The sequence below is a fragment of the Quercus lobata genome, chromosome 9, assembly GCF_001633185.2.
Source record: "Quercus lobata isolate SW786 chromosome 9, ValleyOak3.0 Primary Assembly, whole genome shotgun sequence".
NCBI classification, from domain to species: Eukaryota; Viridiplantae; Streptophyta; class Magnoliopsida; order Fagales; family Fagaceae; genus Quercus; species Quercus lobata.
The window spans coordinates 1,776,610-1,795,344 of NC_044912.1; the positions used below are offsets into that span (position 1 = coordinate 1,776,610).

An 18,735-nucleotide genomic window follows, 5' to 3' on the forward strand; every position below is an offset into this window, starting at 1 on the left:
TCCTTGTACCATTTTATCATAACTTTATTTCAGCCACTCTATTCTTCAATTTGATTATTAAAAGCTTAGATGTCCAACTTATTATTCTAGATCTTCACAAGACTTCCTACCAATCTTTATATAACCTCCTATAGGGCCACTAAAGGAGTGTATAAACTATATAGCAAGATTAATTCTATAACATGGTAGATCAGGAAACAAAAATTTAGTGGTTGTGGTTGTCTTTAAACATATGTGATGATTAAACATCAAATGCAAAAAAAAATCAAATGCAATTTATCTTCTAAGCATGGAGTATTCTAGGTGATAAGTGTTGTGGGGCCCAAATGATCTATGGGCCAGGCCCATCTACCCAGGGAGAATCCGGAGGCCCAAGCCGAGGAGGGCTATGGCCCAAGCTCGACAAAATAGCCTTTGGATACCGCCGAGGACAGCTCAATCCTCGGCAGACCCAAAGTCCCCCCAAAGAAGAAATAAGGGTAAAGACGGTATAGGACTGAAACTTGGAAGAAAGATCTAAAATATCAAGGGAAAGCCACTGTTACTGCCATTTAATGCTCTGAAACTGACAGAGCCGCAGTCTTTAGCTTTTACAACCACCCCCAATGACTTTGAATATGGGCTGATGGGACAAGTATCAATTTTGGAAAGATTGACCCTATACGTGGACGGAGGACAATGAACGCAGGCGAATATAAAAGGAAAAGGAAGAAACCTAAAAGTGGGGGTTGGGAAAAATGGCCAGAAACCAGAGCCTCCCAGCCCACCTCCAGGAGAAAGACTCCAGGGGTGAAGGAAAACCGAAACTTGTATGAATACCACGAAAAGCCCACCGCCTGTCAACCAAGGCCTAGCCTTCCAAACCCACGCTCTACAAATGATATTGTTAGGGGCCTTTTCACGCGCGAACCCGACACTGTTACGGTCCGCCACGAAACGCGTCCTTACAATTGGCGCCGTCTGTGGGAAGGCTTGTGTGTTGGTATAGGAAGTGGGTCGATAGAGTTTCTTCGTTATATCTAACCGTTGGATATAGAGTTCTAGTATAAAGTTCTGTTAGGGACTACGTTTCTTGACTAGGGGCTTGGTTGGGGATCTAACTCCCTTAAAGCTGAGGTCCCCGTAAAGAGCAAACTAGGCACTTGGTAGCGTTAACCGTACGGATAAACTCTAGGGGCTTGGCCGAGGAGCTAACTCCCCTAAAGCCAAGATCCCACACAAAGAGAAAACTAGGTTTTGGACAGAACCAAGGCATGCATGGTCCACGGACCCAAGCCTCAGGGGAAACCAACCACCTGGATGTGGAAACTAGGTTTTGGACAGAACCAAGGCATTGCATGGTCCACGGACCCAAGCCTCAGGGGAAACCAACCACCTGGATGTGGAAAACTAGGTTTTGGACAGAACCAAGGCATTGCATGGTCCACGGACCCAAGCCTCAGGGGAAACCAACTACCTGGATGTGGAAAACTAGGTTTTGACAGAACCAAGGCATTGCATGGTCCTCGACTCAAGCCTCTGGGGAAACCAACTACCTGGATGTGAAAACTAGGTTTTGGACAGAACCAAGGCATTGCATGGTCCACGGACCCCAAGCCTCAGGGGGAAACCAACTACCTGGATGTAAAAAACTAGGTTTTGGACAGAACCAAGGCATTGCATGGTCCTCGGACCCAAGCCTCAGGGGAAACCAACTACCTGGATGTAATGAAAAACTAGGTTTTTGGACAGAACCAAGGCATTGCATGGTCCTCGGACCCAAGCCTCAGGGGAAACCAACTACCTGGATGAATGAAAACTAGGTTTTGGACAGAACCAAGGCATTGCATGGTCCTCGGACCCAAGCCTCAGGGGAACCAACTTACCTGGATGTAATGAAAACTAGGTTTTGGACAGAACCAAGGCATTGCATGGTCCTCGGACCCAAGCCTCAGGGGAACCAACTACCTGGATGTAATGAAAAACTAGGTTTTTGGAAGAACCAAGGCATTGCATGGTCCTCGGACCCAAGCCTCAGGGGAAACCAACTACCTGGATGTAATGAAAACTAGGTTTTGGACAGAACCAAGGCATTGCATGGTCCACGGACCCAAGCCTCAGGGGAAACCAACCACCTGGATGTAATGAAAACTAGGTTTTGGACAGAACCAAGGCATTGCATGGTCCACCGGACTCAAGCCTCTGGGGAAACCAACTACCTGGATGTGGAAAACTAGGTTTTGGACAGAACCAAGGCATTGCAAAGTCCTCGGACTCAAGCCTATGGGGAAACCAACTACTTGGATGATGGAAAACTAGGTTTTGGACAGAACCAGGGCATTGCAAAGTCCTCGGACACAAGCCTATGGGGAAACCAACTACCTGGATGATGGAAAACTAGGTTTTGGACAGAACCAGGGCATTGTATGGTCCACGGACTCAAGCCTATGGGGAAACCGACTACCTGGATGAGGAAAACTAAGTTTTGGACAGAACCAGGGCATTGCATAGTCCTCGGACTTAAGCCTATGGGGAAACCAACTACTTGGATGAGGAACCAACTATTTAAAGAAAAAAACTATGGCCCGTAAACCTCGAAATCCCTCCGAAGAGAACTCCGCGTTAGCAGACGGGTTAATACCTTGATTGCGCGGATTCCTCGGTCTACCCTCGGATCCTCAGTATCAAAGGGGTTGATGCGATACGGCGCAACATATTACCCCAAAAGCACAACCAAAGTCCCTCGCTACTTAGCTACCCTTTCAGACGAATTATTTAGAGATTATCGTTCTCGGACATTGGTCTAGCATGCATCGCGTAGTACTCAGCGCTTATCTCGGTTAGTTCCAAGAATTTAATTTATTGAAAGTTACCATTGTTATACTTGATAATATTTGTGAGTTTAAATTAGTAGGAACCTGTGTTAAAGCATTTTTTCTGCCTGGAATATCCTTAAGGGCAAGCTTGCATTTAATATTCATGCATAAAGTAGTTGTTACGAAGAAGAAAGATATGTATGGAGAAATAGACACATATTTTATTAAGACAAAGGAACAGTACAGTGTACAATGAAAAGCTGAAACAAGCTTACACTAAAGCTGACTACATAAGTAAAGGAAAATACAAGCGAGTGGAGATAAGGCCGTGGGGACAGCTCAGAGGAGAGGTTGGCTACTGCGCCAAGTTATTGTCTAAGGAAACTATTCCTCGACACTTCTGCATGCCCATAACTCAGGCAGCCAAAGAACCTGACCTCAGGCTAACACCATCTACAGAAAAGGTGCTAGGAGCTTGAGGTTGGGAAGCCCCCACAAAAATTTGCCTGCTACAAGGCAGACAGTGCTGATGGTGGAAATTCCTTCTTTGGACATACCGAAAAACTGGCATGACCAGAACCTGCTTCGGATTTTAACTAAAAGAGGGAAAAAGACCCTCTCCCCTATGACGAAATGGAATGCTCCCTTGAACTTGCACCTCCTTGGCCCGTACCTCCTTACTCTGAGTCTCGGGGGGACATGACGCCTTTGTGGCGGAGGGAGCTCCTTTTTCCCAAGCCCTGCCTCAAGCATGATGAACTAAGGGAGGAATCTGAAGGATTTGTGTGTGGATAGAGCAACTTTCTCTCATATTTATGTTAAAAGATAAGGTGGTGGCATTTAATTCACGCAGCGTCCCAAGGAACGCTACAGACAAAACGTCTCTGGCACGATTTCCAATGTCGTCTGCAGCCCTGAAGATAAAGGAGTCTCGAGAAGGAGCACCTCGAACACCGGGACGCCCGAAAAATACCGTGTGACCTAAAATTACGAAAATACCCCCTAATTTGTGGGCCCAATAGATTCGCGGCCCAAGCCCGGTTCAGCACAGGGGCCCAGGGACGGAACCAAGGCATTGCATGGTCCTCGGACTCAAGCCTATGGGGGAACCAAGTACAAAAAATAAAAGTTACAAGTGTCGGACAGTACCAAGGCCGTGTATGGTCCTCGGACCCAAGCCAATGGAGAAACCAAACACTTAGATAAGAAAAGGTTTGAATTTAGTAAGATGGGCTACTTGATAAAAACGTCAAGTCACTTCGTCCACGGCTTAAACACCATAGAAGGTTAAGGCCAATAAGGGTGTAAGGAAGGTGGTGGAACGCCCCAGCATTCAGTCGTATACGAGGGCTATTCATTTGGCAGGTGATATGTCCTCGGATGGTTATTTCTCACACGGCATCAAGCCTTCGGTTCTCTCCTCGGCTAGTTCCGGGTAAGTACTACTTTTTACGGGTCGGCCTTATTGTGCTAAGCACTTCTATCAAAGTTATGGCGATATCTATTTATTATCGAGTATTTTGGTTTTAGTCGTCATTGATTTAGATGCTATATCATTGTGCCGAGCAGTGCTTGCAAATTTATGAAAACGTAAAGACATAATATGCGAAATAAGGTAGACAACAACCTTTATTAATATGAAAAATTGCTACAACATACAAAAAGGGGCTCATACGAGCCTATACAAAATGTGAACTGCCTAAGCAACCATTACATCTGTAGTACAGAAAAGTAAACTGTCAAGCGTCTTTTAAACTCGTCTTCAAAGTTTCTCCAATCTCCGCCTCATTGCTGCTCATACTAAGAGAGGGACTCACTTTAAAAAAGAGAATGAATGAAGAAGAAGGAAATAGTAAGGAAGAAATCAATGACGAAGATGGAGGGGATGAATAAAGAAGACGGAAGACATGAGTAAAGAAGGAGGAGAAGAGGAGAGAAGAAATGAAAAGAAAGAAAAGGAGCAAAAGAGGGAGAAGAGAAAGCACCAGGTCGGAACTGGTGCTGGGAAGACTATAAGGAGAGGGCGGGGGAGGGCACCAGGGAGCAAAAGAGGGAGAAACAGAAGCACTTAGCCCCTGCCTCGGCCCTGACTCCTAACACGCCGGTGCCATATTAGGTACGCTCGTGAGGAGCCGGATGGTAACGATCTTGGGTGTTCTCGACTCAGCCACGTCGAAAGTTTGACGTGACGAGTCCCTGCTTCGGATTTTGACTGAAAGAAGGATGAGGTTGATTTTGAGTCTTCGCCATCCTTGTCCCGATCGAGCCATGATGAGCTTCATCGGAACGTGGCGTTTTTGGGAGGGGTGGGGCTTTTGCATCCCTTGTTGTTACGGTAAAGTGTATCACGATTTAGTGTATAAACCAGTGGGTAAAATGAACCCTAGGGGAGGCCAAGTATTTCAAATCTCAGAAGGATGAAAAGGGATTCTTTGCAAAAACAATAACCTCCTCCTTTCCTTCTTATACAGAGAGTGGAGCGGAAGACATTTAATAGGTTCAGATCTCCAAAGGAATCTGCCAACACAAACATGCCGGTTCCGCTTCTCCACCCCATCAAAACAAACCGCCAAATTAAAGTAGTCTCGTAAATAGTGGTCATTAAAAGCACGTTTTGGAATACCCAAACGATAAGAACGCGTCAAGCGCGAAATCAAAAAAAAAAACCGTCTCATAGACCGGTGCATTTCTTGGACAGATGAAGAGCCGCCAGCATTATTAATAGGCCAAATTGATTGGGCCGTAGGACGAGGTTGGACATCACCAAAACCCCCCTTTCCAACCAAGAGGTTGGACAGCCGGGTTTTGAGGGGCTATTGTGGGGCCCAAATGATCTATGGGCCAGGCCCATCTACCCAGGGAGAATCCGGAGGCCCAAGCCGAGGAGGGCTATGGCCCAAGCTCGACAAAATAGCCTTTGGATACCGCCGAGGACAGCTCAATCCTCGGCAGACCCAAAGTCCCCCCAAAGAAGAAATAAGGGTAAAGACGGTATAGGACTGAAACTTGGAAGAAAGATCTAAAATATCAAGGGAAAGCTGCTGTTACTGCCATTTAATGCTCTGAAACTGACAGAGCCGCAGTCTTTAGCTTTTACAACCACCCCCAACGACTTTGAATATGGGCTGATGGGACAAGTATCAATTTTGGAAAGATTGACCCTATACGTGGACGAAGGACAATGAACGCAGGCGAATATAAAAGGAAAAAGAAGTAACCTAAAAGGGAGGTTGGGAAAAATGGCCAGAAACCAGAGCCTCCCAGCCCACCTCCAGGAGAAAGACTCCAGGGGTGTAGGGAAACTTAAACTTGCACGAACACCGCGAAAAACCCACCGCCTATCGATCAAGGCCTAGCCTTCCAAACCCACGCTCTACAAATGATATTGTTAGGGGCCTTTTCACGTGCGAACCCGACACTGTTACGGTCCGCCACGAATCGCGTCCTTACAAGTGTTATTGATTCTAATTTAAACATAAATCTTAAATTACTTTTTTGATCATCCATAATGGGCAATAAAAACTTGTCATTTTAGATTTGTTGTGAAAATATTGTAGACATAACATTTTTTGTACAATTAACTGGCGTAATTAAAATAATTTAAATATATCTTTCATTCTTAAATTTTAGTAAAAGTTTACTATTTTTCCTTAAAAAAAACATATATAAACTAATAGTATAATACCTTCACTGTTTAAGGTTTTAGTTAAGCCATGAAAATCTGAAAATATTCAAAACTTCATGAAAAAAAAAAAAAGTTTTTTGTTTTTTATAAGAAAAAAAAAGTATTTCTTGAAAATAAAAGCAGGCCCAGCCCAGATTTCCAAACTAACCAGGTCTCAGTAAGTCAGGCCCATTGACTAACCTACCCCCACTGACGCAAACAAGTCCACGTCCACCCATGGTTTCATGCCATTGTTCTTGAATCGAGCTCAAGCATTGTTTTGAGAGAGAGAAAGTGAGGACTGAGACTGTACGTAAGAAACGTGTCATTTCACGTAAACAACACGTGCAGAGTCCAATCACAAAGCATTATTTTAATAGCATGGTGGAACTAATTCTGCCTTTTTTATTTTTATTTTTTATAGTAGTTTAATAATATATTCTCAGTTTTTAAATAATATTATATACATTTTTCTACACTTTTTCGTTCAAACGTATTTATAAAAAATATAAATAACGTAACAACGATACCAAACAGCCCTGATTTCTGAGTTTGGCTGAGATAGTCTGTGCCGACTTGTTTTTGTAGTGGTAGTTATTGCCATCTTCATCACTCCTCACCACACGTTCCTTTATCCACTTTAATAAAAAAAAGAGTTCCTTTATCCACTGTTTTAAACTTTAAAGTAGTCAACTTTTTGGATATGGTTCCTTGAATGCTTGTTGTCTAGCACAAGAATGCTAGCTGTTGATGGAGATAGGATTTTTCACGCATTTTCGAAACAAATTGTACCGACAAGTTTTATTAGTTTTTATCTTAACACGAAACATTTTGTAAAATTTTGCGTTAAAATTATGTGAAAGTTTAATAAAAATTATTTTTGTATCATAACTTTTATGGATAATACTGTAAAAAGATGCGTCATAAGTTATTTGCCATAAAATGATATCATATTAGGAGTATCAAAATTCAATAAATGTGAGATATGTCAATAAAAAATAACTAACTCATTAATAATTGAAGGACATATGTTAGTAACTTAGTATAAGTGTAAGGGTTAGAGTTTAAGTCTCCAGAAATGAACTTTACACACATATATACACTTAGATTATATTAGAATAGAATTTTCACCTTGTATTAAAAAAAAACATGAAAGTAATTATTTTTACACACATGTTTCTCGTTTATTGAGTTTTGATACAAATGATATGATATAATATATACAAAATATTTTTTTCATATTACCAACGCCTTTAGAATGATAGTTAATAAATCACATTTGTCAACATTTCCGTAAATAGATATGGATCCATGGTCACGTGAAATGATTATATTAAACTAGGATCCACTTGAACTTTTTTTTTTTGGATAAGATCCACTTGAACTTTGAAGTTTGAAGTCAAACCAGGGCACATCCCTATCCCTATAAAACCCACTAAGCAACGTTCTCAGCAAATCCATTCCCATTTCATTTCTACTCACATCAACAAAAAAAAAACCAACATGAACCTCTCTCTCGCTCACCCTCACTCTCCTTTCCTCCTCCTATTCTTCTTCTTCTTCACTATCCTCACCCTCCACTCCCTCACAGTCACATCAGCCACCTGCCACGTGGACGATGAAACAGGTCTCTTAGGCTTCAAGTCTTCCATCACAGCAGACCCATCCGGCATTCTCAGCTCTTGGAAACCCGGATCCGACTGCTGCACATGGTCGGGCATAAACTGCCTGGCCAGCAACCGGGTCACAAGTCTCTCTCTTATGGGCCAGTCCAATAAGCCCAATTCATTCCTCTCCGGCCCAATCTCACCCTCTCTCTCTAAACTCAAATTTCTTGACGGACTTTACCTCCAAAATCTCCGAAATATTTCGGGTCCTTTTCCTGATTTCCTTTTCGGGTTACCCGAACTCAAAGTCATCTACATCGAAAACAACAAGCTCTCGGGTCGAATACCCGGATCCATCGGCAACCTGACCGGACTATTTGCACTGAGTTTGTCTGGTAACCAGTTTTCGGGTCCGATTCCGAGTTCGATATCCCAGTTAACCGGGTTGACTCAGCTCAAGCTCGGCGGGAACCGCCTCACCGGTCCAATACCGAACGGGATTCAAAAGATCAAGAATCTGACCTTATTCTCGCTCGACGGAAACCAACTATCAGGATCCATACCCGATTTTTTCGGATCCTTCTCGGAGCTCCGAGTTCTCAGGCTCTCGCACAACAAATTTACCGGGAAATTCCCGGCATCGATTTCCTCTCTGGCGCCAAAACTGATCTACCTCGAGCTCGCCCAAACCGGTCTCAACGGTCAAATTCCCCAATTTCTCGGGAATTTCAAGACCCTCGACACGCTAGATCTCTCGCGGAACAATTTCTCGGGAGTTGTGCCGAGAAGTTTCGCGAATCTCACGAAGATATTTAACCTCGATCTTTCGCGAAATTACCTAATTGACCCTTTCCCGAATATGAGCGTGAAGGGCATAGAGTCCCTTGATTTATCGTACAACAAGTTTCACCTCGGTGAAATTCCAAAATGGGCCACGTCATCACCAATAATTTACTCTCTGAAGCTAGCCAGGTGTGGAATTAAATTGAGACTAGAGGATTGGAAGCCTTCACAGACTTATTTCTATGATTTCATTGATCTTTCAGAGAATGAAATTTCAGGCAGTGCTATTGGGCTTTTGAATAAGACTGATTACTTGGTGGGCTTTTGGGCCTCGAGGAATAAGTTGAAGTTTAATTTGGAGAGTTTGAGGATTGTAGAGAGGTTGAAGTATTTGGATTTGTCTAGGAATGTGGTGTTTGGGAAAGTGCCTAATGGGGTTTCAAAGCTTGAAAAATTGAATTTAAGTTATAACCGTTTGTGTGGGAAGCTTCCTGTGACTAATTTCTCAGCTAGTGCTTTTTTGGGGAATGATTGTTTATGTGGTTCCCCATTAGCAGCATGCAAAAGTGTTGCATAGTTGAGATGTTTATGGAAATGCCACTAGACTTGGAAAATCGAATAACTTTTTTTTCTGTAGGGAAAACAAAATGTGGAAGTTGGAATTATGTAATGGCACTTTGATGTAATTTTCGTTCTTGCCTTTTTTATTTGATCTATGTTAACATTAGTCTTTGGAAAATTTTGAACTCAAAATGATGATGAAATTGGTTTTACTATGGAAGATGTGGGATATAAGCTTTCTTTGTGTAAATACTGAATTCTAATAAATTCTCTCAAAAATAAGGTCTTGAGTATTTTGGGCAATCCAACAAGTTTTTAGTTCAACTGGTTAGTTATTTTTTGGTATTTTCAACGAATTTGAAAGATTTCATAACTATCGAATTATAAATTAATAAAGAAAAAAAGAAGAAAAAAAGAAAGTAATTTGTGCAAAATTGATATTTTGGATACAAGCCCTTAATAATGGTTGCATTACTCGCTCTTTCAATTAGGAATTAGAGCAAGGGCTCTTTTAATCGACTAACTCGTGAATCAATAACTAAGACCTTGCCCATGTGTATCATGTTTGGACTTTAAATTTGACTTGTATAAATATTTTGGACTAAGTTTGTTGGATTAAGGTCTTTGATGTTATGAAATAAGACCTATGTTAAAAAATTTTATTCATGTTCAGGCCAATTTGTACCAGCCCAAAAGCCAGAAGGACCAGAATAAAAAAAGGTTTTTTTTTTGGGGCTAGGTGACATATATTCTATTATATTATATTATTCTAATAAATTATACTATACTATATCGGAAACCGATTCCGGGAAGGAATTTAAATCATTGTATGTGTATAAAAAGACAACTTGCTTTGTTGCTTTGCCACTCCATTAGTCTTTAACTGTCGATCGCTTTCTGATTTCTTGGTTTCAACATGGCTACCATAACCATACCTTCTTCTTCTTCTTCCAATCAAGATTACGATGTCTATATCAATGCATCCGATGCTCCTCTCTCGAAGGACAAATTCAATGAACCCAACATCTACATCGTGTACAGAGTCATCACAAATTATTCATCCAATGCAACAGTGTCATCCAGGCAAATCAGGGATGATCCTGAAGCAGATACTGTATTCAGTTTCCCATGCGAGTTCTTAATCTCCGATGATGATAATAGCAATTCCTCGTCCTCCTCGTCCTCATTGAATATGGTATCAAAGCTGATTTCTGACATGAACATCGAGTCGCAAAGGTATCACTGGAGACAAGGAATGCAACAACAACATCAACCTTGGACTGTGTTGGAGGATGTTGATGATTTGATCAAGCACATATTGGATTTTGCTCGCCCTTTGGTGAGTGAAGTTATGAGCAATACCGACTCCAAAATAATGAAGGGAATGAGGCTGTCGATTAAGAAGGAAATAACTCTGCCTCACAGTGAATTTGAAAAGTTGGAGAAAGCCAGAAAAAAGAGAGAACGAGAACAAAGGAATATGGATGTGATTAAAAAAATGCTAAGCATGGAGGCTAGGAGCGGCCAAACTCTTCCACGTTGGTGTTGGGAGGATGCGGTGGAAGAGCCGTTTTTAGAGCGGGCATTAATGGCGTCAAGGGAACAAGCAGAGAGGTTGTTCAAGCCTGTAGTGCGAGCTACTGAGTCTTCCATCAAGAAGCTTGAGGATGTGATTGTTGGCGATAGAGAGAGAGGCCCATGTCCTGTTTGTTTGGAGAATTTCACAGTGGGGTCTCATGTTACACGCATGCCTTGCTCTCACACGTTTCACAGAACCTGCATTCTTAGTTGGCTCAACAAAAGCCATGTCTGCCCACTGTGTAGGTTTCAGTTGCCAAGTGAATACTCCGCACCTAGAAGATAGGATTGCATAGCTCTGTTTTTAGTCAATGTCAAAGTATTGGGTTGATTTCAGTTTCATTGGAAAAAAGTTTTCCCTTTGTATTTGAGTTTTAATCATGACATATTTTGAAGGTTTGCTAATTGTAACGTATTAGTCAAGTATGAAAGTTTTTTTTTTCCATGAAAGTTATTATTGTACATGTTTTTAATTTCAAGGGTATCATTCATTATTTTGAATCTTTGATCTTGTTTCATTAAGTACATTGTTTTGGAATTTGCCAATCAAGTTTCGGCCTTTTCTTTTTTCTTTGAACCATTTTATCATAACTTTATTTCAGCCACTCTATTCTTCAATTTGATTATTATAAGCATAGATGTCCAACTTATTTTTCTAGATCTTCATAAGACTTCCTACCAGTCTTTATATAACCTCCTATAGGGCCACTAAAGGAGTGTATAAACTATATAGCAAGATTAATTCTATAACATGGTAGATCGGGAAATAAAAATTTAGTGGTTGTGGTTGTCTTTAATTTGGATTAATTCAGCAATTTGCACCTCTAGCGTGGTTAAATTGTAGGTCCTAATCAACTTACCACCTATGTGTATGCAAATGCTAAACGTATGTGATAATTAAGGATTTGTTTGGTAATGTTGTTCTAATAACATTGTTTAAGTGTTGTGAAAATACATGTAGATGAAAAAATGTTGTGGAAATACATATTATGTTGTTTAAACAACACAACCAAACACACCCTAAACATCAAATGCAAAAGCAAAAAAAAAAAAAAAAAAAAAAAAAAAAAATCAAATGCAATTTATCTTCTAAGCATGGAGTATTTTAAGTGGTAAGTGTCATTGATTCTAATGTGAATACACAACCTAAATTACTTTTCGATCATCCATAACAGACAATAACAACTTGTCACTTTAGATTTATTATAAAAATATTGTGGACATAATATTTCTAGTATAATTACCCGGCGTAATCAAAATAATTTAAATATATCTTTCATTCTTAAATTTTAGTAAAAGTTTTACTATATCCCCCCAAAAAAATACATAGATAAACTAATACCTTCACTTTTTAAGGTTTAAGTTAAGCCATGAAAATCTGAAAATATTCAAAACTTCATGAAAAAAAGTAATTTTTTTTTTTTTGATAAGACAAAAAAGTATTTCTTGAAAATAAAAGCAGGCCCAGCCCAGTTTTCCAACCCAACGGTCTCAATAAGTCAGGCCCATTGACTAACCTACCCCCAACGACGCAAACAAGTCCACGTCCACCCATGGTTTCATACACTGCGTTTACTGACAAATATTGAAGTCTCCAAACGAACAACACAAAACTCTCTCTTTCTCTCTGTTAATTCCTTCTTTCTTTTCCTTACAGCTTCCAAAAAAAATGAGGGCAAAATCTTACTCATAATATGCTGAGCTTTTTTAAACTCTGGTGAGTAAATTGTAAATATTACTTTCAAAATTTTTTTAACCTTTCATTTCAGTTCTTGTTTGGGTAACTAACAGTAAAAATAGTTAGAACGATTTCTCTTTTTTTTAGGGCTATGCGAAATGGTTCCAAATTTGTTAGTCGTTTTGGCTCTGATTTGTTGTGCTGTGCTTCACGTACAAGCTTCAGTTACGGTATAAGAAATAATTGGTTTTTATTTATTTATTTGTTTATTTTTTTTACATTGTGTTAAATTTAATTAAGCTCAGCTAAAAGCTTCGATTGCTTAAATTTTCAGGCATTTAACGGGTCGGGTAGTGGGAATTCGGTTGATCCAGGGAGTGAAGCTGGTAAAAGTGTGTGTATGTGTGACTTTGATGCTTGTACTCAAATTTTTTTTTTTTAAGAATATGTTTGTTATTACTTTTATTTTTGTTTAGTTTTGATGAAAATGTTTAATGAATAGTATTAAAAATGGAATGATGCTTAGCCAAAAAAAAGAAAAAAAAAGGAAGTTTTAGAAATATGGTTAAGATACACTTTGGTCCTTAAACTTTAGTCCACAAGTGATTTTGGGTGCATTTGTATAAACTATTGGAAAAATGTGCTTTGAGTTTAAAATGAGCGTTTGTAAAAAAGTTTTGAGTTGTGATTGCAAAACAAAGTTTTGGGTAGTCCATGAAATTTAAGGTGATCACTTTTAGTCCGTAACAAACTTAAGTGTGATTGTTTTGAGTACATAATAAACTTAAAGTTATTTAGTCCCTAATGAATTTTAGCTTTTTCACATGCGTATTACCACCAAAATTGGTTATAACTTTAGTTTGCCAAACACTTTAATTGGTAATAACTTTATATCAGAACTGAACCAGCTCTGTTGTTTGCCAAACACAGCTGTAATTACAAAATAAGTAGAAGTAGAGTATGTTTTTTGCATTTTGTAATTGCGCTGTTAGAGGAGACATCTCTTTGATCTCCTTGTTCAAATTTAAGCAATTTTTTTAAATATAAAGAACAAAGAAATGCATTACGTATATCTTTCCTGTATTCAAATCAGTTAAGCTTTTAAATGGAATTGCTCAACAGAGGACTAAAACGTAGAATACATTTACATGTGAGGATTAAAGAATGTGCATTGCTCCACAAACTCTTATGGGGATCAAGACGTAGGTGTTTTTCTTTTCTTTTTTTTTTTCTCTTTTATTGGTAAGTTATGCATGCACTCCATAAGTCTTGAACCCCACAACCTCACCTCCACCTAGTACTTATAAGGGGAGGAAGTGCTAGTTGAGCTAGAGCTCATTGGTGTAAGGACTCAATAGTAGGAACTTTGAATGCAAGTAACTAAGAAACAAAATCTCCGAATGTTGCCAAATTAATTATAGTAACCCACGTGGTCCCTTCCATTTTTAGGCACTTTTACGTGACTAGCGGAAGATGTTTTGTTGCTTTAACTGATGAGAAACATCTTGTCTTTGATAGAATTGTTTCTGTATGAGGCTTTGAGCTGTGTCTGAAAATTACTTATTATATGGTAGAGACATTCAATTTTATCTCACCTTGAATATGGATCACTGAGTACTACTTCATGCAAGCAAAATTTTAGATGGCATAAAGCAATGCTGTTTTGAGAGAATAGAACACTTATGTAAAATGAGCAGAGGTAAGCAGAGATCAAAAGAGCAATTGTGATTACGTCTTTTATGGAAAAACTACCCTATTTTTGTATAACTCTGAAAGATTCATTATCAAGGTCACTTGACAGAAAATAAGCTGGATTGAGAGAGGAAAAGGTGTTGTAGATGTTGTCATATCCTCATGTGCTGTGCTTATCTGTTTTCTTCAACATACATCTTCAACAGTGACAACATGCAATCCTTATTTTATTTTTTGGCAAACAGTATATATCATATTCCCTAATAAATGATATTCAGATTAATGTCATATATGGACATTTGTTTTGATGTCATGTGTTAGGGTTGATTTCTTGGTTTCTCTTAATTTTGCTACAGTATTATATTGAAGTGCTTCATTTTTTTCCTGTGGACAGCACCCTGTCCTACTGGTTGGGTTATTGGACCAAATGATAGTAAATGCTTTATTTATATGGGAAGTCCCCGGTCATGGAAGGAATCTGAGAACGAATGCAAGCGTAATGGTGGGCACTTGGCAGCATTAACATCATTTCAAGAATTAGACTTTGCTCATAATCTATGTAAAGAAGTTGTCAATGGCTGTTGGGTTGGAGGAAGAGTTGTCAACTCAACTACTGGCTTCAGTTGGAAGTGGTCAGATAATACTTCATATTGGAATGAGTCCATCCTTTTTGGACCAAATTTTCAATTCAATTGCACCAGTTCACCCTGTCCCACCAAGAATTCATTTGATTTATGTACATTGGTGACTAATAATGGATCAACTCCATTCACTAGTGAGAGATGCAACAACTCTCATGCTTTTATATGCATGCTTGATATAGGTATGTACTTATATATCATGGCAATTTGCTATTCACCTCAATCCCACATTCTACTATGCATATCTTCCTAAGTTCTCTCCCCTCCCCCTTCTTTTTTTCTTTCCTCCTGGGAGGAGGGTCCTATCTTTAAATTTTCTCTCTCAAGTCAATGGAACATGGTGATATTATGTTTTTTCAGTTTTTTTGCATATATGTTAACCATGTTAAGATGACCTTCTTATCCATATCTACCAGGGGACATATGCTCTCACATGCACTGCCACAAGGAATATCTTATCATCCTTGCAGTTGTTAGTGGGTTGATCCTCTGCACCACATTAGCTGTAGTAGTTTGGCTTCTTGCATACAAGCGGAGCAAGAAGCGTAGACGGTCTCGGAAACTATCTAATCCAGCAGCATCTGCATTAGTCCCTCCTTCATGGAAAGTCTTCACCAAAGAGGAACTGAAGTCAATTACAAAGAACTTCAGTGAAGGAAATCGTCTGCTTGGAGATGCCAAGACAGGTGGCACGTATAGTGGCCTTCTACCTGAAGGTTCAAGGGTGGCAGTTAAAAGGTTGAAGAGGTCTAGCTTTCAGAGGAAAAAGGAGTTCTATTCTGAAATTGGAAGGGTTGCAAGGCTTCACCATCCAAATTTGGTGGCTGTGAAAGGATGCTGCTATGATCATGGTGACCGGTACATAGTTTATGAGTTCATAGTTAATGGGCCCTTAGATAGATGGCTACACCACATACCAAGGGGAGGTCGGAGCTTAGATTGGGCTATGAGAATGAAAATTGCCACAACCCTTGCTCAAGGAATTGCGTACGTATATATTCTTCAACTTTTTTTTTTTTTTTTTTTTTTTTTTTTGGGTTTGGTATCTTTTCAATGGTAAAAATTGATGGGTGATGATACTTTATTGTTGCTCTAATCCTATGGGTATGATATTCTTGCGAAAAATTACATTTGATACCTTTGTCATGTTAGATTAAACATGTTAGGTAACTACCAAATTTTGACCATATATTTTAGGTAATCTGACAGCATTATGTCACATCTTGACTTTTATTTGGTAATTCAAAATGATGCATTATGTATTTGATGCATGCTCTATGATTGTTTCTGGTAGTACCTCAGAAAAATCAATATCAGATATTTCCTTGTCAAACTTGGTCGTACTGATAAATGCTACCGACATCTTATCAATTGTTTCCAATGGTGTAATGTCTGCCATATAGCAATAATTTAGTGTGAAAAGTATACTGACAATCAAAGTAACACCAACAACAATGCTTCCCCCCCCCCCACCCCCCCTCTTTTATATTATGTTAGAAATCCTTGTTTTGAAAATCTATCTCATGTATTTGTTGACATCCAATTCCAACTTCTTAATTTTCTCTTACTGTGGTGTGGTATAGTTGATGCAGACTTCATGTGTTTTTAAGAATCTGACTTTCTTATATTTCAAAATAGGTTCCTGCATGACAAGGTGAAGCCCCATGTTGTGCATCGAGATATACGAGCCAGTAATGTACTGCTTGATGAAGAGTTTGGGGCACATTTGATGGGGGTTGGCCTTTCAAAGTTTGTACCATATGAAGTGATGCATGAGCGGACTGTTATGGCTGGAGGCACATATGGATACCTTGCCCCAGAATTTGTGTACAGAAATGAGCTTACAACAAAGAGCGATGTTTATAGCTTTGGTGTGCTGCTGCTTGAAATTGTGACTGGGCGTAGGCCTGCACAGGCGGTTGATTCAGTAGGTTGGCAGAGTATATTTGAATGGGCTACACCTCTGGTTCAGGCTCATCGATACCCAGATCTCTTGGATCCTCATATATCTTCTTCTTCTTCTGATATTCCAGAAGCTGGTGTCATTCAGAAGGTTGTGGACCTCGTTTATGCTTGTACACAACATGTGCCGTCTATGCGCCCAAGAATGTCTCATGTTGTTCATCAGCTACAACAGTTGGCCCAACCACCTATTGTAAAATGAGTTCAACTAATCTTTAGAGCTTGGGTTTTCTCACTTGACTTTGAATTGGGAATGGTTTTTCCCCAAATGTTCTGGGCCAACTTATTTTTGCAGAACTATATTAGCAACTAGGTTTTAGCATAGCACTAATGTAATTTTGAAAGACTCACCTTTGATGCAATGTTACCATTAATGTAATTGTATTTGTAACAAATATGCATTCCATATAATTAATCGATATGTTTAATTCCAATGACAAGCTTTCAAACTAACAAGCATGTAAGTGGAAACAATCTTCAACCATTGGAAACAAAATGCTGACGACTTGTGTTCTTTATAGTGATTATTTCCCCCTCTTGAGATTCTCAGTGGTGCCATAGCTCCGAATCACAGTTATGATGACAATTTGTGTTCTTTATAGTAATTATTACGCAAGCTAGTTGATTTAAGAGTGACTACAAACACAAGTAGCATTTGAAAATGAGAAAGTCTTGGAACATAGATTTTGCCACAATTTGTTGCAATGATTGACTATGAGCAATGGGTCCGCGTAAAAGTATTGTCTATTACTCACAGTTGATCACTTTAACAAGTTGTCAAGAAGTTGCCAAGGAGAGTCATCTTTCTCTTTCTCAGTTGATTTGTGGCTAAACAAATCCTTCTTCCTAAACACCAATTGACACAGATCGAAGTGACCAAACTGCAACTCCTAACTCACTCTAATATTAAGAATAGGGCATTAACTAAAGATATGCTATGACTAATAAAATTAATTACTCTGTACTATTCCACGATTTCAAGAGTTCGATGCAGGCCAAATCATAATGAATTATTCCAATATATTAACACATTCACGATCACAACTCCTAATCAACACGAGGAAAAAGAAAATTCAAGATGTACATCTGTATAGAAAAACAAGGACACAAAAGCCTAACTCGTGCCGACCAAAAAAAAGAAAGTAAATAAGAAGCAGCAGTTCAGAGCCATAATTTGAAGTTTCAAGTTTCAACTACCAAGAGAGGACCACTTATGTTGCCACTTGCCAGCTTTGCATTGTGCTAAAATTATAATTTTTCTCTGTCGTTTCTTCAATCCTTTTTGCCTTATATAGCCTTTCATCTAGTTGTATCTTGTATGTACTTATCAGATCGCTATAGTGGTAGCCCATTGTCCAACATCTGGTTGGTTTGAAGCATTTTATCATAATGATTTTCAGTGTTTCAATTGCATTTCGGACAATGTGTTGTATAAACAACAAGTTGAATAGGTATATTGATTCTTAATACAACGAAGATATTAATTATTGTTGTTGAGATTAAATCTTGAAAATTATCTGCTATCTCTTACTCTATATATATATAATATTCACTTTTTGTCTCAAATTTTCAGTAGTAAGAGCCTTGTCCAAATCTTGTTGAAAGTAAACTTGGAATGACTAAAAGCTTGAGGAATCTCTTTTTCAAAACATCATCATTTGCATGGGGCATTGGTGTGAAATAATAGTAGGAACTATATATATATAATAAAGTTATATTGTTGCTAAGATTAATTATTATTGTTAAGTGAACTTCAAGAATTATTGCTTAAATT

General features: G+C 39.1%; 2 protein-coding genes across 7 annotated transcripts; both read left to right on the forward strand.

Annotated features, from left to right (window-relative positions):
- The first annotated feature begins 7,924 nt into the window (after nt 1-7,924).
- On the forward strand, nt 7,925-9,565 carry LOC115960448 (DNA damage-repair/toleration protein DRT100-like). The gene has a single exon (XM_031079367.1). It carries the CDS (start codon nt 7,963-7,965, stop codon nt 9,424-9,426), a length of 1,464 nt encoding a protein of 487 aa, XP_030935227.1. The 5' UTR covers nt 7,925-7,962; the 3' UTR covers nt 9,427-9,565.
- A 2,966-nt stretch (nt 9,566-12,531) lies between these two features.
- LOC115960222 (C-type lectin receptor-like tyrosine-protein kinase At1g52310) lies at nt 12,532-17,395 on the forward strand. 6 transcript variants are annotated; one of them, XM_031079002.1, is made up of 6 exons: nt 12,532-12,705; nt 12,814-12,896; nt 13,001-13,064; nt 14,753-15,181; nt 15,416-15,986; nt 16,638-17,395. In XM_031079002.1, exons 2-6 carry the CDS (start codon nt 12,825-12,827, stop codon nt 17,161-17,163), a joined length of 1,662 nt encoding a protein of 553 aa, XP_030934862.1. In that variant the 5' UTR covers nt 12,532-12,705; nt 12,814-12,824; the 3' UTR covers nt 17,164-17,395. The 6 variants fall into 6 exon arrangements, with proteins under 6 accessions (XP_030934862.1, XP_030934861.1, XP_030934865.1 ...); XM_031079001.1 differs by having other exon boundaries at nt 12,570-12,705; nt 12,789-12,896; XM_031079005.1 differs by having other exon boundaries at nt 12,570-12,705; nt 12,789-12,896; nt 13,001-13,058.
- Nucleotides 17,396-18,735: the final 1,340 nt, after the last annotated feature.